Genomic DNA, 27,835 nt, shown 5'->3' with positions numbered 1-27,835 from the left:
GCCCAATTATTCAATCTAAACTCAACTAGTCATGCCATGAACCAATTTTCAATCTAATAAGTCCCACTCTGTCAACTAAGCTCTAACCCCTGTCCCATCACCGCAATGTTGCATCTCTATACTCTGTGCTTGTTTTACAAGTATTTTAATAGAATGTGCTCTGATGAACTCATTGCACTTGTGCTCCCTCGACATACATATCCCTGACAAACCCACTTAGCAACAAAATCACACCCTTCACTGTTGAGATCCCTAAATACCCGAAAACTTTCTACTCTAATAGTTTCTTCCCTCAAACAGTTAGACTTCGGAATTCCCTACCTGACTGTACTGATATGCAGAAGTTTAAATGTAACATAAACCAACATCTTGTTAATCTTTCCTAGGCATGAATCCAAATAGTTAGCCCCTTACGTTCAAGTGATGATATGCCTTGTTAGAGGTGAACATGAGTAAAAAAAAAAAAAAAAAGTCACTAATTTTTCACTACAAACACTTGATTATCGGAATATCCCTCCTGTCTATGTCCGTGACATCATAAAAAAGCCTTGACATTCCTAAATAGTAATACTAAAGAACGCACAGTTTAGCGCTGGACAAGGCACATTGTGCTACTTAATGACAGTCGGTTTTCAAATCAGTAATTAATAGATTTCTTCTTCATCAATCAATATAAAACTTATATGATTGGATTCAGAATAAAATTTTCTTTAAAATGGTATTTTTAATATTTGTGTTGTGATTTGTATATTCCAAGAAATTGTAATTTAATTCTGCCTATTAATGAAACATGCTGTCATGGCATGCTTGCGAGCAGAAGATGACTTTTCGGATGCACACATTTTACGTCTGTTCATATAAATATTCGACACAAGTTCTACAAGTTGATGATATTTCATATTTTTAAACTAAGAGAAAAGAATTGTCTTTATCATGGAATTTGAACTAAACACGTACGACTTTCCAGTCAAAAGTTGAGGCTTCATAGTACAAAACTAAATCATGATAGAAACTTTGTTCAAAACGGTATGTAACAGCTAATATATTTATTTCGTTTTTTATAAAATTTGAAAAGGATTGGTTAAGAACTTGTGTTAGGAAATAGATCGAAAATAAGAAAAAAAATATGGTAAATCATATTGTAGACCCGTTTTACCGGAAGTGAGGGTCAGCTGATTGGATCTGCGTGTGAGTCACGTGATCAGGGTAGCTGGAGTTGGAGAGTTTGGATTTGGACAGAGAAAAGCGGACGGCTTAACAGATCACCCCCTCCTCTTCACTGTGGGGGGGGGGCTGACGTGTGAGAAATAAGACCTATGCAAGACTTTGAATTAACCACACAAGCAAAGACATTCACTTTCCATTCTTCTGCGATCAACATCTGGAAGGTGAATAAAAACTATATAAAACCAATTTATCGTCTTGGAGTGAATGAATATTCGTCCAAAACCGGTTTCCAGTCTCCCCTCCAAGACACAAGATGAATTCCAGGTGGACAAGATCAACGACGCATGAATAAGGCATGTCTAAGATACATGTACCACACACAAACACACACACACACACGAACAATTAGATATGAATAAATCACAAATAGAACATTAGACGATCATACAACGGTACCCCTTTATGATACAACAATATAACACTTGCTATGTGCACATCGACAGAAATGGTAACAAGCAACAATATTTAAGTGTTTTTTTTTAGTGCCGTAACGTGCGATACTGTCATGTAAATTCAGAACAAAATGCTTGTTTACAAAGTGGCTTACCAGCCATATTTTGTTAATACTTTCTTGGAATTGTGTTATGGTGGCCATTTTGGATTTCCTGGTCGCCATCTTGGATTTTTCATGTGATAATATCCATCAGAATAATATTTCCTATGATGATAAAGCATTACTTACAATTTTTCTTAGCTGTTTTTATGATGTTTCTACGTTAAAATATGCTAATTAGTATGCTAATTAATCCATAAGTTACCAAGTAAGATGGTCATAAATAAAGCCACCGAAACTTTCATGGTATTATGATATGTTCAAAATTTCATTATAATATCTTAAAAAGATCTGAAGATTCAGCTTTTTAAAGATGGGTTAGTCTGTAAATTTCCTACCATTTTCAGTCATACGTCCAGTGAACCATGCATTTTTTGATACTTTGAATGGTTATAACTCTAGTTTTAATGGGTCGATTTAAAAAAAAAAAAGATTATTTTTTTGTTTTTATGCTCTTTTCAATAATGCTTAATTTGAGTTTATTCAATCTAAAGAAAAAATGATATTGCTACTCAAAAGCATGCACGCTTGATCTTATCTCTGCTAGAGTAAGAAAAATATATATATAGTGATACCTTGGTTGTCGAATAAGTGTATTTGAACCAAAAGTTGAAGATTTTCTTGCACTGGTAGTCGAACGAAATTTCGGAGTTCGAACCGCCAGCTTCACTTTGAATGTTCCTCAATGGAATGTTGTAATTCATATCAGTTACGATACTTTTTTGAAGTGGGACGACCCAACCCCACTCCGCCGACGTCGTCACGCAAGTGAACTTTACGGCGAACAGCGACATTGCAACCCCTTCGACAGTCTACCAGAACCACACAATATGATTGGTCGATCCTTTTTTTGCGTGGGACAATAAAGGACCTTGAGGTGTCCAAAAAGTTTTTTAAAAAGTCAGTAGACTTCAATACAATGAACGAAGCAGATGTACTTTGGGACGAGAGTAATTGCTCAAAATAAAAAAAACTTTGTTGTTCTAATAATTGGTTTGTGTAAAATCTTTAGAAACTAAGAAGAACTGGACATTCTTTTACCATTGGATAATTCTGTTGAAGAGGAACATTCAGAGAAGAGGAAAGAGGATGGATCGACAACAGTATTGAAAGAAATATGTAACAAGTGGAATAATATCACACAGATATTCCTACAACCAGCATTCATTGAATAAATATTTTAAATGTAAAGAAGATCCCATTCCAGAATCATCTTCAAGAAATTTGCCAAAGAGAGAACCTTAGATTACGATTTGCCTTCTGTTTTGATGGAAGCAGATTCTCCTTCCAAGCAGTAACCTCCCCATCCCTCCCTTCATCACTTGCAGCATCAGCTGATCATAAAAAGGTAAGAAATGACAAACATTTTACCCTCTTAACACATGCATCAATTAGACTTTTGTAATCATCTTAATATACGTTTTAGTTGATTTTCTGTGCAAGTAAATGTATAAAATCCTCAAAGTTTGCAGATAAAAAAGGACTTTTAAACTCTGGAATCAGTTAATTCTATTTCAGTTAATTTAAAAGGGAAAACATCATTTTGGGTGATCAAGTAAACATCTGGAACGAATTATGGTCGCGTACCGTGGTACCACTGTATATATAATCTGCTGAGTTGGCTATTGTCCTCTCCAAACTTTATAACAAATGTCTTGTCAATTCTTGCTTCCCTGACAGCTGGAAAATTGCTTCAAGAACTGACCCACAAAATCATCACTCCCCCTCCACCAGTCTCTTCCCACTCTCTGCTAAAATCTTTGAATCAGTAATTAATCTAACGATAGTCCAATACATCATAAATGTTAAACTTTTTTGTAAGCATCAGTATGGATTTAGACAACCTGTTCTAATGTGGATAGCCTAACAGTCATTTCTGAACGCATACACCATATACTGGATAAAACAGGTAATGTGCAAATAATAATGCGTGATATACAAACAGCCTTAACCAAGGTTTGATATTAAGATTATTTTGTATGGTATTAGTGAATATTTTTTATCAGTTCTTTTTTTTAGCAAAAAAAAGAAAAAAAAAAAAAAAAACTACATACAAATGTTTGTGCATGATGTTGCCAAGCTAATCAAAAATCTTGATTCCAGTAAAGCAACTGACCCTGACAGCATTCCTATTACAAAAAGCTTCAACCAGAACTAGCTCCCATACTTACAAAGCTGTTTAAGCATTGTCTTAAGGAGAATTGCTTCCCGACACCCTGGAAAACCTCATCAGTATGTCCAGTATTTAAAAATTCAAGTGATCGCTCATCTCCCTCTAAGTACAGACCAATAAGTCTTCTGTGCGTCACGAGTTACTGAAATCTGTGTTAAATAGAGAAGTAGTCAACCACCTCAGTAAAAATAACCTTTTTAGTGACATGCAATATGGTTTCCATTCTGCTGGATTTACATCAGATGTGCTTACAGTTATATCTCATAGGATTAGCAAATCTCTTGCCGGGGACTTCCTTTCTAGAGCAGTTGCTCTTGACATATCAAAGGTCTTTGATAGAGTATGACATAAAGGTTTACGCCACAAAATCTCCAGCTATGGTAAAGCTGGAAATGTCTTCTCAATTATTAAACCATTTCTCTCTGATAGGCTCATAGGAGTAGTGGTTGATGGGCAAAAATCAGAAGCTCAACTGCTGGAGTCCCTCAAGGGGTCCATCCTGTGCCCAACTCTATTCCTGATCTACATCAATGATCTTCCAAAACACATTTTAAAATAATTCGCAGACATTTATGCTGATGACACTACCATCGATGGCAACACTTCAAAGGGCGTAAATGACCAAGTTCTCTCTCCTCTGATCTTGAACATGTGGTACAATGGAGAGAGAAGTAGCTGGTTAATTTTAATGCATCTAAAACCAAGCTTCTATCTTAACATCATCAATGCTCTGATCCCCGTCTGGAATCAATTGAAATGAATGGCTGTTGTTTTGGGGAGGCTCCATGTTTTGACAAGCTTCTGGGTCTGACCTTTACTCTTGATGAAGATTGGACATGTACATCAAATCTGTTACCACAGCTGCTGAAAAAATGGTGGAATTGTTCTACTGCAATTCTCTACCTATATAAGAGCCAAGTTCATCCAAAGATGGAGTACTGTTGCCACATCTGGACAGGAGCTGTTAGAAGCAGCTTATCCTGCCTTGACAGAGTTGAAAATATACTTCATAGCCTAGTAGCTGATGCCCTTTTCTCTCCCAAGCAACTTCTTTTCCACAAAAGAGATGTTGCGAGCCTGTCTCTTCTTTATCATTATTTTCATGGAAAATGCTTGTCTGAGCTCCAATTTATGGTTCCCCCCTGGCCTGACTTTCACGAAAAACACTCGACTAGCTGAAACCGTTATCAATAATTCCCCCCACTCTTAATCCGTGCCTAAACCTAAACATAGATTCCATGAACAAAGCTTCTTTCTTAGAACTGCAAGCTTGTCAAACTGTTTCGTTTTCTTGCTTTTCAACTGACTACAACATGGTTGTCTTCAAGTCCAACATAAACAAGTTCTTGATGAGCCATTCCTCTTAAGTAATCCAATTTACCAAATTTCCACTACTAACGATGACTGCAATATTTTTCTATGGACTACTTATCGAGTGACCTTCGGGCTTTGATAAGTGGTGACTCCTTTGCAAAAATTATTTGCGGCAAAAAGACAAGGAGCAACTCACCATCGTTGATCTTGTTGAAAAAAATGGAGGAAATTCTCGAGCACACTGCCTTTGAACCATACAGTCTCTCATCCTTGAAATCTCGATTGCTAGAACATTTCAAAGACAGAATCATTGTGACTGAAATTAATGGAAAACCTAATGTTACATTCTTAAGTAGAGCAAAATATATTCTCCATGAATTCTATGCACAGGGTCACTCAACAGAGGTGATTAGAATCATAGAAATGGATGCCAAGCTTTTCAAGAATGACATTAAAAGTATCCATATAAATTCAGAATATTACCCGTCTAAGAATGATCTTGAATAGGATACAATTCTTGAATATGTTTCTAAAATATTGTTGATCTTTTCAGGAAGATATTTGCAGGCAAAGACAATGATTTGAAACTTGCATCAATAATTCCAGTGATAATGCATGCTGTTAGACGCTGAGTTCTCCTTGCACCTTTGCAGTTTGGTTTAACAGTGGAAATGCATAACCAATTTGGATCGAGGTTCTTAATTGACATTCTGAATTAACATAGTTTCTCTTAATCTTACTCGGAAATCCAGAAATTCAAAAGAAGTGTTGCTCTTGTTCATGGCGCTGAAACTCTTCTCTGTTGAAACTGAATTTGTGTAGTTTGTAGCCGATAATGTGGACCATAATGTAAGGAGTATTGATCGATTCAACACATTCTACCTTATGGGCATCATAGCATCTTTTATGCCCGGGAAAGTTAATGCAAAACCAGTTACAAGGATTAAAGTCCTTTCAGAAGATATGATAAGGGTTGGAAGGATCAACATCAAATACCTATATTGACAACACACCAACAAACCACCAGTTACATTTAAAAAGCTCCACGCCAAGAAAGTCGTCAATTCCATTGCTAATGTTGACATCCTTTTGGGAGGTTTCACTAATTTTACATCTGTCCAGACCCGCATGATCAGGCCTTATGCAGTCAGTGCACAAAGGAGCATATCCTGGGAAATCAGCCACAGTTTTTTTGCCAATGATCAACATGGACCCTGATAACCCAAACTGTGTGTACTCAACGTTATGTCACATTCGTGATTTAGCCAGGAAAAAACAATATTACACCAATTCTAACATTCGATCAGACATTTTGGTACAAAGCAATGAGGATAGTCGAGTTACAACCTAGTTCCAGTCCGCTGAAATCATGTCTTGCGACTTGGTGGGCTCATTTGATAACAGGTTCTGAACTTGTGTATGTTGAAAACTCGGTCAAGCACATGCTAAGTAGCAAAGCAATTGCAAGAGCCATTTGTGCTCACTTTTTAGTTGATGTTGCTCTGAACGCATTTTTTTGCGAAAGCCTATGATTTGCCAGTTTCACATGTCACTGAGGATGCAGAAGAGTCTTTTCCTCAAAATGAAGACCTGAAGAAAACTCAGGGGCTATTGAAAGGTCTTCTTGATGACACTGAGACATTGGATAATGTTCTGTCATCAGAGTCTGTGACCAGGATTGCCAAGAGAATCAACCATGTGAAGGACGTGATGGTTGATCAGCAAACAGCAAAATTGTGGCTTTAATCCTTTGATAGGGTGAAGATTCTGCAATTGTTTATCAAAGCAGAGCGCACCGAGAACTGGGAATTGCACCTTAACACTGAAAGGAAAATGCTGCTAATATTTGCTGCAGCATTTTTCACATTCTATATGCAATATATTTTTCACATTCTATTATATGCAATATATTTTTCACATTCCAAATGCAAAGTAGGCCTACTTGTACTTGCAGCAAATGGAGGAGCTGCCGAAAAGCCATCCTGAAGTGTACCAGAAATTTTATGAAGGATTTCATGTGATTAGACGGAATAATTACTACTGAGCTGGCTTCTTGACGGATCTGATTATTGTGCTAATGAGAAGCATGAAGACATCTGGAGGTCTTACTCATGACAGAAGAATGGACAAAATTCAACGATTGGTTTGGACACTATCGCTGCCAGCGTGCGCTGAAATCAAGTTTACCATGCAAGAACTAACAGGCATTCATTACGGCACAAGGAGGTACTTCAGCAAGAAAACATTGAGATTTGAGGGATACATGGAAGTTCCTTGCATTTCTCCAGACATTTGACTTTTCACGGAAGATCCGTTCATTCACAGCATTTCAAGTGGAGTAACTGGAAACAAAAAGGTGAATGTGGACAGACCAAATTCCGTCAGAGAAACAATCATAGCTTAAATGAGTGGAGAAAATGTCCACAAGTACACTTAAAAAAAAAAGGATCAAGCAATTACACGCATCAAAAGTTTCGCTCAGCAAAGATGAAGCAGAGTTGAAACTGATCCACAACTCCTATTCCAGAGACTGTGTATGCTATTTACCAATGAACTCTCAACTTGGCCGCAGCAACAACATTTCCCGTACGAGCGTTGTGGTTACCCACCGGCACTTTTTGATTATTTCGGACTACTGTGAGAGGCAAAAAACTGACTTTGGCAGACACAATATGGGAAGTGACTTCCCTTGTACAATCAGGTTCACAGTCTTCAGATCCATAGTATCTCTTAGATGATGGAGCACTACTTCAACACCTCCCATGGAAAAAATGTCACACATTTGATGAGATTTGTGCCCAATATCACAGATATGTCACAACTAGATATGGAAAAGCATGCATTGTTTTTGATGGGTATTAAAGACACGACTCACCAATACCGAACAGGGGGCTCTGTTGTCACTGACGCCTTTAATGGTGTTCAAATTAAAAAAGGATGTTTTTTGTGCTAATCAACAAAACAAACAATTGTTCAACTTGCTGGGAAAGAGTTTGGAGGAAGCAGGTTGTAACGTAGTCCATGCATCTGGAGACACAGATGTATTGATTGTTAAGACTGCTCTAGAACTTGCACAGACAGGAGAGCCATTTTGATAGCAAATGACACAGACCTATTGGTCATTCTATGCCAATAGAGATGATGGTTACATCTTGCCACAACCAATAGCTAGCGTGAAAGTCTGGAATTTTGGAAGATGTGTTCCAACATTCTTTTCATCCATGCACTACTGGGTCATGATTCTACATGGAATTGAGAAGGCAGCATTCCTTCGAAAGGTGATGAACAATAGAAACTTCCTGAAACTGACAGAAGTGTTTGGCAAGGATAGCAGTGCAGAAGAGGTTACAAAAGCCGAAGAGAAGGCTTTAGTATGCTTATGCTATGGTAATGATGGGGAAAACATTGATCATCTCCGACTGAGGCGCTTTAAGGAAAAAGTTGCAAAAAGACCAAAGTATGTTGAGGTCAAATCATTGCCACCAACAAGAGCAGCTACGAAATTCCACAGCCTTCAAGTTTACTTCCAAATTATGGAATGGAAAGGTAGAAACCAGCTAAAATCTGACAACTGGGGACGGAAACTTTCAGATAGTAAATTACAACCAATCAAGACTGACTTGCCTCCTGTAAATTTGTTGGTTATGATTAGGTGTAACAGTACTTCAGGGTGTACTGCAGCAAGATGCAGTTGCATAAAACATGGCATTCACGGTTCAAACTTGTGTGGGAATTCCAAAGGCCTCCACTGCACCAACTCACCACAGCCATATGATGATGATGATGATGAAGTTACCTTTGACTAGTTCTTGACAAGAAATTTTTTTTGGTCCATTCATAAACTTGTTCTGTGGTGGTTATGTAAGAGCCTTGCCCCAGCATTCGACCAACTGACCATTCCTTTATTGTAAATTGTACTTATTTTGTACCTATTTTTTTTAATGAAATGTCAGGAATTAATGTGAAAATTGTTGCCTTGAAAAAAGCTACTTCGTCTGTTTTTGTACCTTTTATATTCCTATTTGTGTAAAAAAAAAAAAAGTATGAAAACAATGGCAGGGGGGGGGTCATTTTCTGGTATTAGTTTATTATTAAGCATATAGCTACCTATGATTACAATTTAAAACACCAAGAAAATGTTAAGCTGGCTTGGGGTGGGCCCTGAGTAGGTTTTTATGCAAAAAATGTTTTTATTTTTAATTTAAGAAAAGTTTTTTGTCAAATTTGTTTATTTTTGTCAGTAATTGTCAAGAATAATACACATACTTGTCAGGAATTTAATGTCTCAAAATTTTAATATTATTATGTTGGATTTTAAAGATGGTGGCCGTTGACCCCTTTCAGCAAGGTTAATTGTGACAAACTATTTTTTATCTGAAAGAAAGGTATTCATGGCCAATATGCAAGTTAAAAACCTTTCTTAGCAATTTGTTTGAAGTTCAGCCACATTTTGACTGGATTATATGGCAATGTGAAACATGTTTATCATCATTCAATCCCGAGTACAAACATATTAAAAGGTTTATATCTGTAGTAACATTTACTCGATTGTAATTCATGACAGACTAACAAAGTGAACTGACATCTCTTCTTTTTCATTAAGCAGAAAAAAACTGACATTTAATCTAAATATTTCTTCAAATAATTATATAGTAAAAATAGAAATTCTACTCAATAATATCAGTCCAGGTTAATTTTTATCTCAATTACCTAAATTATATAGAATTTGGTGCAGTTCACCATTATTCTCAAACAATTTATTTTTGCTAAAACTATGTTTGAGTAAAAACAAAAATAAGTCAACCAAATTTCATTGTGCATTTAAAACATACAAGACCAAAACTATAGTCTCCATCTTTATAAACAAGTAGGAAAAAAAGTTAGCTAAAGATATATAATAACTGAAGTTTACAATTTTGTAGTTAAAATAGTGGGAGATTGTGCAGTGAACACAACAAATGAAACAAAATGGTAAAACAAAAACAAATATACAACTAATAAATGTTACCATATCTTGAACTTTTCAGCTTTAAAATGATTTCCCTTGAAACAGTATTATGTTTACCAAATTAATTCTGATTTTATAAGAATTTAATTTAATTGATAAGATTAAATAGTTATTACAGTTTGGTTATTTAATTAATAATTAAACCCAAAATAATAATGTTTCAATGGCAGCCATCTTAAAGCCATTTTTATTTGTTTATTAATATTGTTTCATTGCTTTTAAAAATCTTTTGTAAACAAAAGTCAATTGTTGGTAAAAAAAAAAAAAAATTCTAAAAGTAAGATAAAAATAAATTTGACATAATAAAAATTACCTCCCGTTGAAGTAAAAAGGGCCAACCCATTTAATTCTAAATAATTTAGGTGACTTAACTAAAAATTACTTTGGCCATTTTATAAATTTTATGTTACAAAAACTAAAAAATAATTTATCTGAATATGAGGCCAGGTAAAAAAAATAAATGTAATTCAAGGGAGATAATTCAGTTTTTTTTTGTTTTGTTTTTTCAAGTTTTCGTTTCTAATTTTAAAATTCAACTCATTATTTTAGTAATTTAAAATAATCAATGCAATAAAGAGCAATAATTCAATATGGAATAAATTTTATTCCAACATAATTAAAATAAATATTTTTTTAAAAAAAGAAAATGTTAAGATATTTACATTGACCTTCAAATGTATTTTTTTTTTACTTGATTATTTATATATCGAAAGGAAAATATTTTGAAAATTAAATTGGTGCTTGTTAATAAGAGTCGACAGATCGATTTTTAAAAATATTTTGGGTGCTTCTACACTTTATTGTCGAAATTGGAGACGCCATTTTATTTAACGCACCTGCTCTCCAAATCCAGGGGAGACTATGGCCGAAGCATGAAATAAATAAAAAATTAAACTGGAGAACAATTGCAGTTAAAACAAAAAATAAATAAAAAAAACAAAAAAAACAACCCACTTCCCCGTTAAAAGAAGAAAAAAACAATCATTTAAGTTAATTTGTTGTTGACTTTTCAAAGTTGCTTTAATTGAAAAAAAAACAAAAAAAAACTATTTTATAAATATTGCTTTCATTACAAAATTAGGGTTTGTATTACTGTACACATAGATTCGAAAAAGCTGTCAAAAAACAAATATATAACAAATAAATGTTATCAAAGGCAAGATAAGTTACTTTTCTACCAAACTGGATATAATTTTTGTGTTTTTATTCAATGTAACATGTTTATTTAGCTCGAAAAACATGCAGTGTTTACCGATGTATTGGAAAATTCAAAATGGCACCCAACTCTCTCTTTAACACGGTAAGTTTGGGAAAAGGTGTCATAAATAATAAACTAGACAAAATACTATTAAAAAAAACACCGAATATATGTCATTGCCAACTTATGTCATGGTAAAATATATTGAGCAAATTTCTAAGAGTTTTTGTCTACTTTGATAAATTTTTATACAATAAATGTTTTGGTTTTGTTTTCAAATGGCGCTTGTCCAGTTTAAACCATTATATGTCATTTCATTTTCTGCTTTTAATAATTAAAAAAAATGTTCCATGAAAAAACTTTCCGTTCTCATTAATTAAATCGAAACATTTCCAATTAAACAATTTCGGATATATGTTCTCTTTCACTTTATTTACCTTTTTTTTATACTTCTTTCCGGAAGTTTAATTTTTTGTTATTTATTTTATGCTTCGGCCATTGTTCTCCCCTAAATTTGGAGAGCAGGTGCGTGATATAAAATGGCGTCTCCAATTTCGGCAATATTTTGTTACGGGGGTATTTGTTCTTCAGATGCTGCAATGCTGCATTGCTGCACTTCAATGTCAGTGGAGGAGAAATCCTTCACGACTGAGACAATTTTTATTTTTGTTTCTTTTCTCCACATTAAAAACGACCCTGATGTCTAACTCTGTCCCGTGGGGAGGCATTGTAAATAGGAACAACAATAGTTATTTAACAGTCATGTCAAAAATAGTAATCTATATTTGGCGCACGTATGAAAGCGGCACACCCCACCGCCCACCCCTCTGTAATTTTTTTTTTTTTTCATTTTTTTTTCAGCCGATTATTATCGAATGGTCATTAATCTATATCAGATTATCAACAAAAAAGAAAAAAATTCAATAATTAACATTTTTAAGGAGTGCTGCTCCGCTGCTGCTCCGTTTCTAATAGAACGTTGTAATAAATCGATCCCCATTTTGGAAGCAGCGACTTATTTCTGCCGACTTTCGAGAATTTAGCTTTTTTAAGGTTAAACTGCTTCAAAAAAGGCTAAATTCACGAAATTTAGCCGAAAAAAGTCAATGCTTCCAAAAGAGTACCGCTTCCATACGTGCGCCATATATTCAAAATTATTTTTTTTTTTTAATTTCATTTTCACCCCAAACAAGGCACAGTACTACTTTGATGTAGGGGGCTCGGGACAGTAGTTGTAGGGATACTATGTAGGGAGTCGAGGAGCCAGATGTCTATTCACATTACACTTGAACTTCTGCATGTCAGTAAAGTTTGGAAAACATGAACCCAAAAGGGAGTTCCAAAGTCTAGCAGTTCTGGTGAAGAAACTATTAGAGTAGAAGACCTTCTTACATCTCTCTACTGTAGGGGTAAGACTTGGTTACTTGTCAAGTTTGTCAGGGGTATTTATGCTGAGGGAGTACAAGTTCGTCGGAGCATCCACCATTAAAATACTTGTAAAACAGGCAGAGGGATGCAACATTCTGTCGATGGCTTTTAACCCTGCCCAGGAGCGAAAGACTAGTAGCAGGTGCACCAGCCCAAATGTGACAACAATACTCCATACATGGGCAAATGGTAGCCTTATAGAGGTATAGGATACTTTCAGGCATAAATAACTTTCTAGCACGGTAGAGAGAGCCTACCTGATTCACAGCGGTCCTGGCAATGCTCTCAATGTATCTTTTCCAACTCATGTTCCCATTGAACGTTAAGCCAAGGAGTTTAAAAGATGTATTTTTAAAAGATGTATTTTCAGGTAATGTATCTTTAGCCATTATTGAAGGAAATAAGTTTAGTCTTGGCAGCATTGAATGTGACCATCCGTTTTTGTCCCCAATTCCATTACAGATTGGCGGTCGTCCTCTAGTGTTTCTGCCATTTCCTTAGATATTTGTTCATTTGCTTTTCCTTTGTGCCTGTTATAGGGCGTGGTGTCATCAGCAAATATACCCATGTTAGAAACAATTTTATCAGGGAGGTCATTTATGAATATTAGGAATAATAAAGTTCCAAGGATAGACCCCTGAGGTATACCTGCATTTATATCATATTGCTTCGATGTACGACCGTTTACAATCTGGATTTTTCTCTTATTTAAGAAGGATTTAATTATCTTAAGTATTTGTCCAGTGATACTGTATGATCTGATTTTCCTTAGAAGACCATCATGCCATACCTTGTCAAAAGCCTTAGATATATCGAGGGCTACCACTCTACCCTCCTCTTTTTTGTCCAGTGAACGGTATATAAGTTCAGAGATTACAGTAAAGATATCTGCTGTCGAATGGACTTTCATAAATCCATATTGTTGGTTGGTCAGAAGTTTAGCAGCTGTAAAGTGATGGACTAGAGCTTGGTTAATTATGGACTCAAATATTCTGGTGAAAAGTGAGAAGAGGCTAATGAGGCGATAATTTACTGGGTCCATTCTTTCACCAGAATTCTTGAAAACTGGTACCACAGAAGCAGTTTTCCAGCAGTCAGGAAAGCAAGATTTGTTAAGGCATTTGTTGTAAAGTTTGGAGAGGACTGGAGTCTAGAAGTGTAAGCCATTTTGAGTTTCAGAAACAGTTTCAGATGGTTCGCTGTTACACACAAGTCCTGAGAGGTGACTTGTTTGTAGTAGATAGTTCCACAGAACAAAATATTCTTACCGTGTCGAAACCCGGGAAAAGAACATGTGAAATTGCTCCAGAAAAGGTTTAATATTTATGAAGCAATTCTGGTTTCTGATTGGTTGGTAGCAGAACGTAGTTAATTTGATTTGTCAGTTCTTAGCAGCATCTTTTATAAATAGAATCGTCCGACTGTGTGGGATCATACCTCATTATAGCTTCAAAATATTGCAACATATTTGCAACGACCTCAGTGGAGCATTTTCTTAATAGCACAACCGGGATGAGATCGGGTCCACACACTCTTGAGGTGTCTAGGATTTTTATGATATCATGCACCTGAGAAGGAGTAATTTTCATATCATCTAGTGTGACGTCAGTCCACAAAGGAAAGTCAGGGAGGGTGTGGTTTGCTGGGTCTAATGAGGAGTGTTAAGGAAACTGACTGGCAAGCATGTTCGCCTTCTTGGTTGCTGTGCGAACAACCTCATGATTGTTAGAAACTGGGGGAATTGTTGATTGCACATTATTTACTATACTGTTGCAGATTTTCCAGAAATCACGGATTCCTAATTTCTGTTCTTCAATGCATTTTCTGGCAGTTTTGGTATATTACAAAATTTAGAAAATTCACTGAGTAGAAAATTATTTATAATCAAACAAAAGTAATTTTTATGGAAAATTGGACGAAATGGCATTTTCCCTAGATGTGAACACCTTGATGACTGAATACATGGGACATACTTATCTTCCTTTTTCACAACTTTATGACTGATGTTTTGTTTTTAGCTGATAGCAATACTTTTTTTTTTATTAAAACATGACCTAAATGTGAAAAACTGAGTGCAGATGTTTTACTCAATGAATCTTTGTAAATTTTTGATATATTACTATTTTCGACCTGACAAGTACTGTTCCTATTTACAATGACCCCCCCCTCCTCATGGGACAAAGTTAGACACCAGGGTCGATTTTAACGTGGTATTGTTTTGGCTGAAAACCGCATATTAAAAAAAACTGGTCTGTCGACTTTATCTTAACAAGCACCGTTAAACTTAATTATTGTATTATCATTTATTAATAATAATGAGTTTGTTTTACAACAGATCGAAGTACGAAGAATTGATAAATAAACAGATGTATAACAAATGTTACCAAAGGCAAATTTTTGGAGTTTTTTATTACATTTTCACTCCAAACAAGGCACACTGCCACTTTGATGTAGGGGGCTACTATCAGGGACATAAGCAACAGGGATACTATGTAGGGAGTTAGGTAGCAAGATATCGGTTCACGTTACACTTGAACTTCTGCATGTCAGTACACTTGGGGAAGCAGTGACCCAAAAGGGAATTCCAAAGTCTAGTAGTTCTGGGGAAGAAACCACTGGAGTAGAAGGCTCTCTTGCATCAAGAGATCTCTACTGTGTAGGAATGGATTTAGCTGCTTGTCGAGTTTGTCGGGGGTATTCAACGTAAAATGAGCACCCACTTTCTGGCCACCTAGTAATTTCTTCATATCATAAACAAATTAAACCGTTATATTCTTTTTCAGCACCCAAGCTTCTGGGCTTGACCTTTACTCACGATCTGAAATGGAACATGTATATCAAATCAATTACCAAAGTCGCTGGAAAGATAGTGGGATCCTTCAACCGCTCCAGTAGAAATCTCACTCCTGATGCAATTCTCTACCTATATAAAAGCCAGGTTCGGCCAACGATGGAATACTGTTGCCACATCAGGGCAGGAGCTGCTAGAAGCAGCTTACCCTGTCTTGACAGAGTTCAAAATAGACTTCGTAGCTTAGTGGGGGATGCCCTTTTCTCTTCTCTGCAACCTCTTTCCCAGAAGAGACGTAGTGAGCCTGTCCCTACTTTATCGTTATTTTCATGGCAGGTGCTCATCTGAACTTCAATCTCTGGTCCCCCCTCGCCAGACTTTCACGAAAAACACTCATCTTGCCAGAACCACTATCAACCCACACGGTAAATTTTCAGATTAGGTCCACCTCCACAATTTTCTTTTAAATGACAACTTTTATGAGTTTTCGAATATGAAAATCGCATTGAAACTTTGCAGAAATAAGTAGTTATCGAGATATAAAAAGTTGTATTATGCATTGTATTCTTTGGCGGCCATCTTTATGGCACGCGCGTAAAAATGATGGCCGCCAAAGAATAGAATGCATAATACAACTTTTTATATCTCGATAACTACTTATTTCTGCAAAATTTCAATGCGTTTTTCGTATTCAGCATAGTCGAAAACCTGTCTAAGTCGTCATTTAAAAGAAAATTGTGGAGGTGGGTGGACCTAATCTAAAAAAATACCAAACAAACGAACGAAAAACAAAAGTATTGTAAGCCGCTCGCGTGTAAGCTTACTGACAGCATTATTAATGTCCTAACTTATGAAAAATGAGCGAATCTCTTAGTCAAAAGAAGACACGGTTTTCGGAGGGCGCTGAAAACGAATATCACAGTTAAATCTGTTTTACGATATGAAGAAATTACTAGGTGGTTAGAAAGTGGGTGCTCATTTTACGTTAAATTTATATAGGAAAGTGATCCCCCACTTTTTGAGAAAGTAATTTCTTCATATCATGAAAATTACTTATCTGCCCCAAATTTAAATATGATAGGGTTTGTATTACTGTACACATAGATTCGAAAAAGTTGTCAAAAAACAAATATATAACAAATAAATGTTATCAAAGGCAAAATAAGTTATTTTTCTACCAAACTGGATATAATTTTCGTGTTTTTATTCAATGTAACATGTTTATTCAGCTCGACAAACATGCAGTGTTTACCGATGTATTGGAAAATTCAAAATGGCGGCCGACTCTCTCTTAAACACGTTAAGTTCGAGAAAAGGTGTTATAAATAATAAACTAGAAAAAAATACTGTTAGAAATTCGCTCAATATATATTACCGTGACATAGGTTGACATATATTCGGTGTTTTTTTAATTGTATTTTGTCTAGTTAATTATTTATAACACCTTTTCTCGAACTTACCGTGTTTAAGAGAGAGTCGGCCGCCATTTTGAATTGTCCAATACATCGGTAAATACTGCATGTTTTTCGAGCTGAATAAATATGTTACATTGAATAAAAACACAAAAAATATATCCAGTTTGGTAGAAAAGTAACTTATCTTGCCTTTGATAACATTTATTTGTTATATATTTGTTTTTTGACAACTTTTTCGAATCTATGTGTACAGCAATACAAACCCGAAACTTGACATTGATTGACCCTTAATTTAAAATGTTTGTTTTTTTTTTACTATGAAAACGCAAGTTGTAGTGAGCGCTATAGTTAAACCGAAAACAAAGTTTTGATACTCTTGCTTTTGGAGTCCCGAGAATTTGTCAAAAACTCGAAATAAATAAATATACTAAGAAAAGTCTCCAGGTCTAATAATGTGTTTATCCACACACACACACACACACATTAAGGGTTTATGCAATTTACGCGCCTGAAATGCACTTACACCAAAATTTGGTTATTTTATGTGACAAGGACGCATGAATGTTTGTTTCATTTTTTTTAGACAATAATATTTGATTTTTCTTTCGTTTGTATCAGAAATTATTTTTGATTCAAAAGTTTAAAATAAATACCGAATTTTTAAGCCATTTTTATTTTTTTTTGTTGATCGATAAAAAATGGCAAGCATGTTTACTTCGCATGTTTTATTCGTAATTCAGTCGTTTAAAAACGTAATTTTTCACATTGAATTAATGTTTGAAATGTTAAAGTCAAGTATTATGATTCATTTGTGTTCATAAATCAGAGAAAACTATTAATGTTTTTTATGTTTGTTGTCGTTATAAAAGAACATTTGTCCAAGGGCAAACGGGACACACGCACATGAAGAAGAAAACTTAAGAAATTAACTGCAATTTGCATTAAATGAATCTAATTCAGAAAATTACTTACCACTCATTCCCTTTTTTGTTTGTTGTTTCATCCAGTTAATGGGTCCATAGCCCCCCTTTGGGGGCATATCTTGTTTGTAGCCGACCCCGGCACTCGCCATTGCTGCGGATATCTTCATTCGGGGTCGGAGGGGCTAACAAATTACTACTGACATCTAGCGGACAAAAATAAAATAGAATTATCTCCCTTAGAATTTGATTACTGCCCTTTATTTTCAGAGTAAATCAGAGTGATGTCCCTTGTTTTTGTTTTAACTTTTAATGCAATTTTCCTATTGCCTCCCCACGAGCGAGGGTATAGTTAGATACAACGTAGGTTTTTAACAAGACGGAAACTAGCTCCCCAAAAAAGAGCACTCTCGATAGGAACAAGAATAAACTTTGCCTCGGTTTAAGAGGTTTTCTCCTTCACTGATCAAGGAAGAAAAAGTGAAGCGTTGTATATGAGTAGACTTCAGATGCTCTTCCTAGCCAATACCAATTTAATGGTTTTCAATTTGAATACAAAGATTTTGTTTGGAGGTGCTTGTTTACACTGATCTTTTAAACTAACGCATTTCAAGTGAAAACATTACATGTCATGGTGAAATTATTGTCAATTCTAAAGTTTACAAAAAAAAATGATCCAGTTGAAAAATAAGCGCTGTGTTATAATTTGTCATTGTGCAGGGGGAGACAACTCTCGTTTTACTGAGAGATTCATTCATTTTTTTTTTTTTTTTTTTTCAATCTCATAAGTTAGGGCACTCAAACTGACGATATTTTTTATTAAATTAAAACAACATAAAAAAAAAAGAAAGTTGCGACGAATTCTTTTAAATATAACAAAATTGCTAACATTAATAATACAAAATGTAGTCTTTACGCACTATTAAGAGAATCGTGTGTTTTCATATAATTTACTATGCTACCGGGTTTACACATAGATTCGAAAAAGTTTTCAAAAAACAAATATATAACAAATAAATGTTATCAAAGACAAGATAAATTACTTTTTTACCAAACTGGATATAATTTTGGTGTTTTTATTCAATTTAACATGTTTATTCAGCTCGAAAAGTATACAGTGTTTACCGATGTATTGGAAAAACACGGTAAGTTCGGGAAAAGGTGTTATAAATAATAAACTAGACAAAATACTATTTAAAAAATACCGACTATATGTCAAGTTATGTCACGGTAACATATATTGAGCGAATTTCTAACAGTATTTTGTCTAGTTTATTATTTATTACACCTTTTTCCGAACTTACCGTGTTAAAGAGAGAGTCGGCCACCATCTTGAATGTTCCAATACATCGGTAAACACTGTATGCTTTTCGAGCTGAATAAACATGTTAAATTGAATAAAAACACCAAAATTATATCGTTTGGTAGAAAAGTAATTTATCTTGTCTTTGATAACATTTATTTGTTATATATTTGTTTTTTTGACAACTTTTACGAATCTATGTGTACGTACAGTAATACAAACCCGCTAAACCAATGCTATTTAATTAGATGAAAATATTTAAAAAGAAAGAAAAAAACTGTGGCAACTTTTTCTAAATTTTTTACGACTACTTTTTTTTTAAGTAAATGTTATGGTAAAGTTTTAAAAAAGATAGTCTTTAACCTTAAAAAAATACAAAGAATGAAACAAGGATGGGTACGTGTAAAATGAATGCCGCTGCTCAAAATGTATAAACATTTTGAACCCTCCTTTAAATTCACCCAAAATTAGGAAATTAACAAATTTTAATGAAATTTTCACTATGTATCAAATAATGATCATGGAATATAATGAACCCATTATTTGTATTTAAATCTTAATGGAAATGTGGCGCTTATGTCAATAGTAACTCCGATCTAAGGGAGATAACCAGTATAGACATAGCAAAACTAAGCATATTTTTCAAAGTATAATTTGGGACGCTTATTAATTAATGTACACAAAATTATAGTGAACAACCTGTTACAATGAAACAATGGTAATTAATTAAAAAAAAAAAAAAATTGAATAAACTTGTTGATTAACGAAAAAAAATTAAAAAATAAGAATTTTTTTTTTTTTTAGTCAACGTCAGGATGATTACATCTTTTTGAAGGAAATTTTGAAGTATTTAAACTGTCAATTTCTGGCTATGATTGAAGTTTAAAGTCAAGCATTGTAAATTAATAAGAATTATTTAGACAAACAAAAAAGGAATGAGAGAAATTGTGATTTTTATTTACATAAAAAAATGGTACTAATCGTACTGAAATGATAACGTTATTTTGAAATCCATTTTTAACACAGGGAGGGCTCTTTCTTTCTTTCTTTCTTTCTTTTTTATGAACTATTCTGTAGTTCAACCTAGCAATTTAATAAACAAAAGATACCGTAAAAATTGAATTTAATAATAATTAAAAAAAAAAAAAAACTTGCATGGTCCTTTCTCTACTCGATTTATGGCGGTTGCCATAGCTTTTAACAACATTTGAAAAAGGGGTCACCATTTCCCATTTTGGGGGCACCACCGACATTAGAGAGAGAACAAGAGTGCTGAAAAAGAATGGTTGGGGGAAAGAAAACATCGGTTATAATTAAGTGCGACGACACTTTAGGATTAATGATGTTTTATAAAGGTTTCCAAGATATAGGGTACAAAGAGGATGGTACATTTCTTTGATAAAAGTCTTTACCCAGGGAAACGAGTCCGTCACGTCTTGATGCTTCTATCGTTTCTGCATGTCTGAGAGAGATTTCTTCTTTGTATCGCCCTCCAAGACAGTCCTCTATTCCGATTGGCTGTAACCTCTGGTGACGTTGAGAGAAGACAGGAAGGGAAAAGTAGAAGAGCAGGGAGAAAGAGAGAAATAAGGGAAGCATACCGTAGCAGCATCATAGTAGTAGTTCACTACACGAGTCCCCCTCCAAATAACGGAGTTAAGTACCCTCCACAAAATTATTAAATATTTATATTGCCTAAATTTGTTTAAAAATAAAAGTATTCATTTTTCTTTTTCCATGTTACTTTCCTACCAGATCTAAACTTATATGTGTCAGCACTTTTATCTTCAACTTTGTCAGTATCATCTGTCTTAATAAGTTTATCATTAGTAGTACCGTCATTTATCTTTGCCTTTTCAGTCGTTCTAATTTTATTATTACTAGTTGGTTCTATGTACGGCTTTAATCTATCTATTGATATGTGTGTATGAGTACCGTTGTTCATATCGATCTGATAATGCTTATCTGATTGAGTCAAAACTTTATAAGGACCTGAGTACGGTGCTTCTAATTGTTTCCTAACTCGATTAACTCTGAGCCATACTTTTTCGGTATAAATGTTTTGGGACTGTCATGGATATATCCTTTTCCGTTGTTAAATACATCAATTTCGGACATCTATTCACACAAATTACGTATGTACTGGTTATTAACTGGAGTTTCTCCTACTCTCTGTGTGTGTATCAACTGCTGAGGAATCAATATCGGAGCTCCAGTAACAGACGTCTCTGTGTGTGTATCAACTGCTGAGGAATCAATATCGGAGCTCCAGTAACAGACGTAAAGGGGGAAAATCCTGATTCATTAGGGGTGCTACGTATACCCAGCAAAATCACCGGTATTGCTTTCATCCATGATTCTTTTCGAGCCATTATTGCCGCTTTAAGGGTTCGGTGTGCTTTTTCGATCATCCCATTACTTTGAGGGTGATACGAAGTTGTCCTCAATCGGTAAAAACCTACTACCTTGGCCAATTCCTGGAATAATTCGCTCTCAAACTGACTACCTCTGTCAGTTACAACATGCAGTGGGACTCCAAATCGAGATATCCATGCATTGACAAACGCTTCTGCTAACGACTGTACAGTTATCTCAGTTCAATCCAACGAGTTGCACGATCGATGCAAGTAAGCAAATATTTGTAAGGGCTCAGGTGAGGGTCGGACTCATTGTGCGTTAAGGGCAGGGGTCCAACGATATCGATATGTACCGTCTGGAAACGTGCAGATGGTAACTCAAATTCTTGGACTGCAAACTTTGTGTGTCTGTGAACTTGTGATTGTTGACACACTACACATTCTGCACAGAATTGTTTAATCGTTTTATCTAAACTAGGCCAAAAGTATCTGGACTTGACCAATTTTATAGATGCTCCCGTACCAGGATGCACTAAGCTATGTAAACTGTTGAAAATAGCTTGACGAAGCTCTTTTGAGATAAACGATCTGGGGTACTTAGTTGAAGTATTGCATAGGACTGAGCCGACTTCGCTTGACACACAGTATTCTTTGCAAATTAGTGTATGACTTTATTTCGTCATCACCTTTTTGTGCCTGGGCTATTTCAGCCAAGTCGCATGCATCTATCTACACAGTTAATGCAGGCCGAGACATACAATCTGCAACTATATTCTCAGCTCCTTTAATGTACTCCATGTCAGCAATATATTCGGCAAGCACTGATAAGTGTTGCTGTTGTCGATCTGACTTTGCTGGTGTCTGACTATAAAAGGCTCGGCATAATGGCTTATGATCAGTGAATAATGTCACGTGACGACCTTCTATGAGGTGGCGGAAATGTAACACTGAAAAATAAGCTGCTAGTAGCTCTCTGCCGAACATGGAATACTTGGCTTGGGTTTGAGAAAATTTCTTGGAAAAGAAACCTATAGGTGCTGGTTTCTTATCTGTCAACTGGTGTAATGCAGCACCAGCGGCGTATTGACTAGTATCCGTAACTAAGTGGTATTCTGTAGCTGAAGACTGTGGATGAGCTAATGCCATAATTTCCGATAATTTGCTTATTGTTTTGAAGGTGCTAGTTTCTTCCTCATTAACCTCAGTCTTTGCTTCAGGATCCAACCTCATCCGTTCGGATAGTGGTAAAATTATGGATGCATAATTAGGGACTAATTTGCGGTAAAAACCTTTCATCCCCAGAAATCTACGTAAGCTTTTTGAGTCCTTAGGTATCGGAAATTTTTCAAACTCGTTGATTTTCTTTAGAGTAGGCAAGAAGCCTTCTTTGCTTACGTGAAAACCTAAGAAATCCAACTCTGGTACTCCGAATACACACTAATCTAAGGAAATCTTTAAATTGTTATCACTAAGGATCCAAAATACTCTATCTAAATCTTCCTTGTCCTGTTGCTCACTTTCGCTAAAAACTAGTATGTCGTCTAAATATATAAATATGCAATTTAATTTTAAAAATATTTTATCCATAAAACGTAGCCGCAGCATTCTTTATACCAAATGGCATGTAATTAAACTCAAACAAACCAAAAGGTGTTACTACTGCTGTTTTAGACACATCTTCAGGATGTACCTTAATCTGATGATATGCTGCAGTTAAATCTATTTTGGAAAAATATTGTTTATTAGCTAAGTGTGTGCAGAAGGAATTTATATTTGGTAGCGGTCTGTTTTGGTAATGCTATTTAACGCACGGAAATCACCGCACGCTCGATATGACCCATCCAGCTTCTTCACCAAGTGCAAAGAGGTTGCTCACTCGCTACTGGAAGGCTGGATAACTCCAGTATTTAGTAACTTCTTAAATTCTGTCTGTGCTGCATCTAACTTAGGACCGGAAAGTTGTCTGGCTTTAGAAAAGACTGGTACGTGGTTGGCTGTATCAATCCTGTGATACACTTCACCATATTCTTTGTTTGTGTTGTTATGTTGTTATGTTGCACATTATTATATTTATCTATTACTTCGGTAACATAATTTGCTAGGTCTATTTTGTTAATCACTACAGCATCAGTTCCCGTTACTGCATTGACTGTAATTTCATGCTCCGTTATGTTATCACGGATGGATCTATTTTTACAATCCACTATAATGTTAAATTTGGTTAAGAAGTCAAATCCTAACAAAGGGTTAGTGACATCTGCGATCACGAAACTCCATTGAAAAGATCTTCTCAAACGGGGTATCTTAACTTTGAGGTTTGTCTGACCATAGCATTTTATGCTTTCACCGTTAGCGGTAGAGATATGAACAGGAGTTGGCTCCAGAGTAATTCCATTTACTACGGAATGTGGGAAAATGGAAACACTGGCTCCTGTATCTATGATAAAATTGACTTTAGACGCTCCTATTTTAGCAGAAACTTCTAATAACGGCGGCACTACTGGAGCAAACACAGTCCGGGAGAGGAAGGGCACGATTTAAGCAGAGTCTGTAAGCTACTCTTTTTCTTTGGCCACTTACACCATGGCTTACATGTACGAGCCTCCTCCACAAAATATATATGGACTCTACATATCTTTGGCCGCTGTTTCCTTCTATATGGACATAGGCCGGCTGGAATGGTTTCACTAGACTGTCTGGTGGTAATATGGTCGTTTTTCCGAGTTTGACTCTCAACCGCCTGAAATACTGACATATTTTCTATTAACGGCATCAAGTTGTCGGATAGTCGACTCAACTCCGTTAACGGCATTTCAGTGTGGGCTGCTATTATTGGGGTGATTTGCTTCGGAAGGGCATGTATGAATTTATGGTGCACTATCTCGTTGCTTGCCCCTATTCTATGTGCGACCGTTACCATCTCCTGGAGGTATAATGACGGACGACCAGCTAACGTAATGGTCATCAACTTCTCCAGGAGTTCAGGTCTGGTCTTTTCATATGCAGACAACACAGACTCCTTTAACTTCGCATAGTTTATCGTCTGCAGAATTGCTGGAGGTATATTTGTTACCACGTCAGGCGGTAATGCGCTGATAACCGTATAGAACTTAGTATCATCGCTCGTAATGTGTCTGAGATGGAATTGAGCTTCTATTATCGAAAACCATCCCTCGACACTCGTCTCCATAAATTGTGGGGGGTTTATGCTAACCTGTTGTGCGTCCATTATTATTATTACTAATTATTATTATTAATTATTATTATTATTACTATTATTACTACTATTAATTATTATTATTATTATTATTAATTATTATCATTACTATTAATTATTATTATTAATTATTATTATTATTACTATTATTACTACTATTAATTATTATTATTATTATTAATTATTATTATTACTATTAATTATTATTATTATTATTATTACTATTATTACTACTATTAATTATTATTATTACTATTAGTTATTATTAGTTACTATTATTATTTTTTTTATTATTATTTATGTGTAGCTGCGACTAAAGGAAATGGCTGGGGTGTGATAAGGAAGAAGAGAAAAAAGGCGAGTACTCACCAGAGGTTAATTTCAGCAGGTGTTTGGAGAAATAAACAGAAGCTGTAAAATGGCGGAAAGTAGTTTGTGGGTTCAGGGGTTAATACCATGCAAACGGTTTGATTATCAGATTCGTTGTCAGCGACCCCGATTACCTCTAAAAAAAAACAAATTAGAGTGGTCGGTGTTCTGTTGTAAATAATCTGAATATTTACCCTAATTTTTTTTTTTCATGTAATCTTTTTTTTTTTTACATGTAATTTTTTTTTTTTTTTTAGTTACTGTTGACATAAGGAAATGTTTAAACAAAAATCACCTTTACTAATGTGAGGGTTTTCTGTAGAAAAAAAAATGAATTTATATTTGATTTTTTGAACATAAAGCATCGTAAATTGTAACAATAAAAAAAAATTTTTACAGGAACATTACGAAAAAAAAGCCTTAAAGTCCATATTAATGAATTCGATATAACTAAGAAAAAATAATTTCTCGAACTACTAATATTATCATTAGATTAAGCATCGTTTATTTAATATTTTCACACACAAAAAATTATAATTGCAAAAAAATATTTGTACTTTTTTTTTTGTTACATGTTCACATCATTTTTATATGGAAGATTCTTATATTTTCCTTGCTTGAATGAACATGTAACTTTTGGCATAACATAATTTACCGTTTGCATGGTATTAACCCCTGAACCCACGAACTACTTTCTGCCATTTTACAGCTTCTGTTTATGCTACGCATGTGTGGCAGCATAAACAATGGTTGTTGAATGTGCCTTCACGTAAAGAACTGCCGGTTATCTTTCAGATGCAAGGTTCATTGTTTACTTGCGGTTTTAACGATGTAAGATTCCGTTGTACGGAAGACCAAATCGGCCAAAATGTCTATCATGTTTTTATTGGCGCTTTTCTTCGTATTTTTAATAACATTTTTTTGCACCATTTACAAGTTCTTTTTACAAATAATTTTTTTAATACTGTAATAGTAAAATAAAGATACATTTATTAATTACTAGCAATCGGTGCCCGGCGTTGCCCAGGTGTTTTGAAGTGTTTGCTTAGGAAAAAAAAAAGGTCAATTTTTTAAAACTTTTACCCCTATTATGACCTCGTAACATTTATTGTTTAGGGATCAAGTAAAGTTAATAAGTTAGATCCATGTCCAAGGAATCTATATATATAAAATATCACGTGTTCAGACCTTAAATTGTAGGAGAAGTTTGGTAGAGTTCTCAAAGGTCTAATTGTTGAATATTGACCACTTAATCGCCAAATTTCTGTCGAAAACCTATCACATCGATGTTCCCAAATCTCAGTACCCTGTATATCAAATTTCGAATCTGTAGGCTTAAAATTGACAGAGTTTTAACGTAGGGAAATGCACACAGACGCACCGACACAGTCAGACACCATCACTTATACATATATATAAACATAAACATCATATATATAAAGATAATAGTACGCCATATATATAACAAAAGAGCATTATTTACTGAAGTGAAAGGAAAACCCGGGGGAAATTTACCCATAAATAAATCTATATTTTTTTGTGTGTATTGATAGTCTGGTACTTATACAGTTTAGTGACGACATTAAAAAATGGAAATATTGAAAAAAAAATTTTATTGTACGTAACTGTTATAGACTGAAGTTCTCTGAAAAAAATTTCACTTCATTTGATCAAGTAGTTTTTTTTTTTTTTTTTACAGCGAAAAACAATGATTTATCACGGCTACGTCAACGTGGCCATTTTGGAAATGTTATTGCAGGCCCAGGAATTCCCCAAGGGCAGGTAACTGCCGTACATAGCAGAATACCTCCATTTTAGGCCAATCTAGCCCTTTTTCCCCCCCACCAGAATGAGATTTTTTTTTTTTTTTTTGCGAAGACAGATGCCATTTTTGGGGTGTTTTTTTTTTTTTTTAATTTGTAACAGAAGTAAATAAACGAAGTTTCGAAGTTATCCATGCGTGTCCAACTGAGCATGTTTCGAAAATAATCTCGTATAAAAATTCCTCAATTCTTTGCATTCTTCAATTTCTTTGCATATTCAATAGTATTCTTATTTATAAAAAAAAAAGTACGCAAAAAAATTGCAGATTAAAAAAAAAAAACGTAAAAAAACTTCAGATGTGTTGTGCGCATCTCAACATGGCGAGAAAAAAAAAGGCTAGATTGCGAAATTTGGCCTATAATGGAGGTATTCTGCTATTTCCAAAATGGCCACGTTGACGTCGTCGTGATAAATAATTGTTTTTCGCTGTAAGATTTTTTTTTCGGAGAACTTCAGTCTATAACAGTTACGGACAATAAAATTTTTTTTCAATATTTCCATTTTTTAATGTCGTCACTAAACTGTATAAGTGTCGATAGTCTTATCAACACCCCTTTTTTCTATTTATTTATAAAGAAAATACAACTTTATACAAATTCCCTATTAGTTTTTTTTTCGGTTCTCTTATACGATGATCATCTTTATTTAACTATTACGTGTAATTATATTCATACAGATATTCTATATGATTTATATTTGCGTAATATTTGCGTAGAAATGAAGAAAATCAAATTTACT

General features: G+C 34.8%; 1 protein-coding gene across 4 annotated transcripts in view; it reads right to left on the bottom strand.

Moving 5' to 3' along the window:
* LOC145276691 (NADH dehydrogenase [ubiquinone] 1 alpha subcomplex subunit 13-like) overlaps positions 1-27,835 on the bottom strand; it is an 85,411-nt gene that overhangs the window by 13,736 nt on the left and 43,840 nt on the right. Inside the window, exon 1 of one of the 4 annotated variants that reach the window (XM_080127878.1) lies at positions 18,080-18,249. The exons of 2 other annotated variants lie outside the window; for them this stretch is intronic. In XM_080127878.1, coding sequence (XP_079984004.1) covers positions 18,080-18,197 — 118 coding nt within the window. In that variant the 5' untranslated portion in view covers positions 18,198-18,249. Of the gene's footprint in view, positions 1-18,079; positions 18,250-25,276; positions 25,410-27,835 lie in introns of those variants that run through there. One more of the 4 variants, XM_080127876.1, reaches the window with a different exon arrangement.

Source organism: Euprymna scolopes, chromosome 5 (genome assembly GCF_053919585.1).
Source record: "Euprymna scolopes isolate OS-2025 chromosome 5, ASM5391958v1, whole genome shotgun sequence".
Taxonomy (NCBI): Eukaryota; Metazoa; Mollusca; class Cephalopoda; order Sepiida; family Sepiolidae; genus Euprymna; species Euprymna scolopes.
Note: the sequence above shows the minus strand (reverse complement) of the source record. Positions and strands in the feature narration are given on the sequence as shown.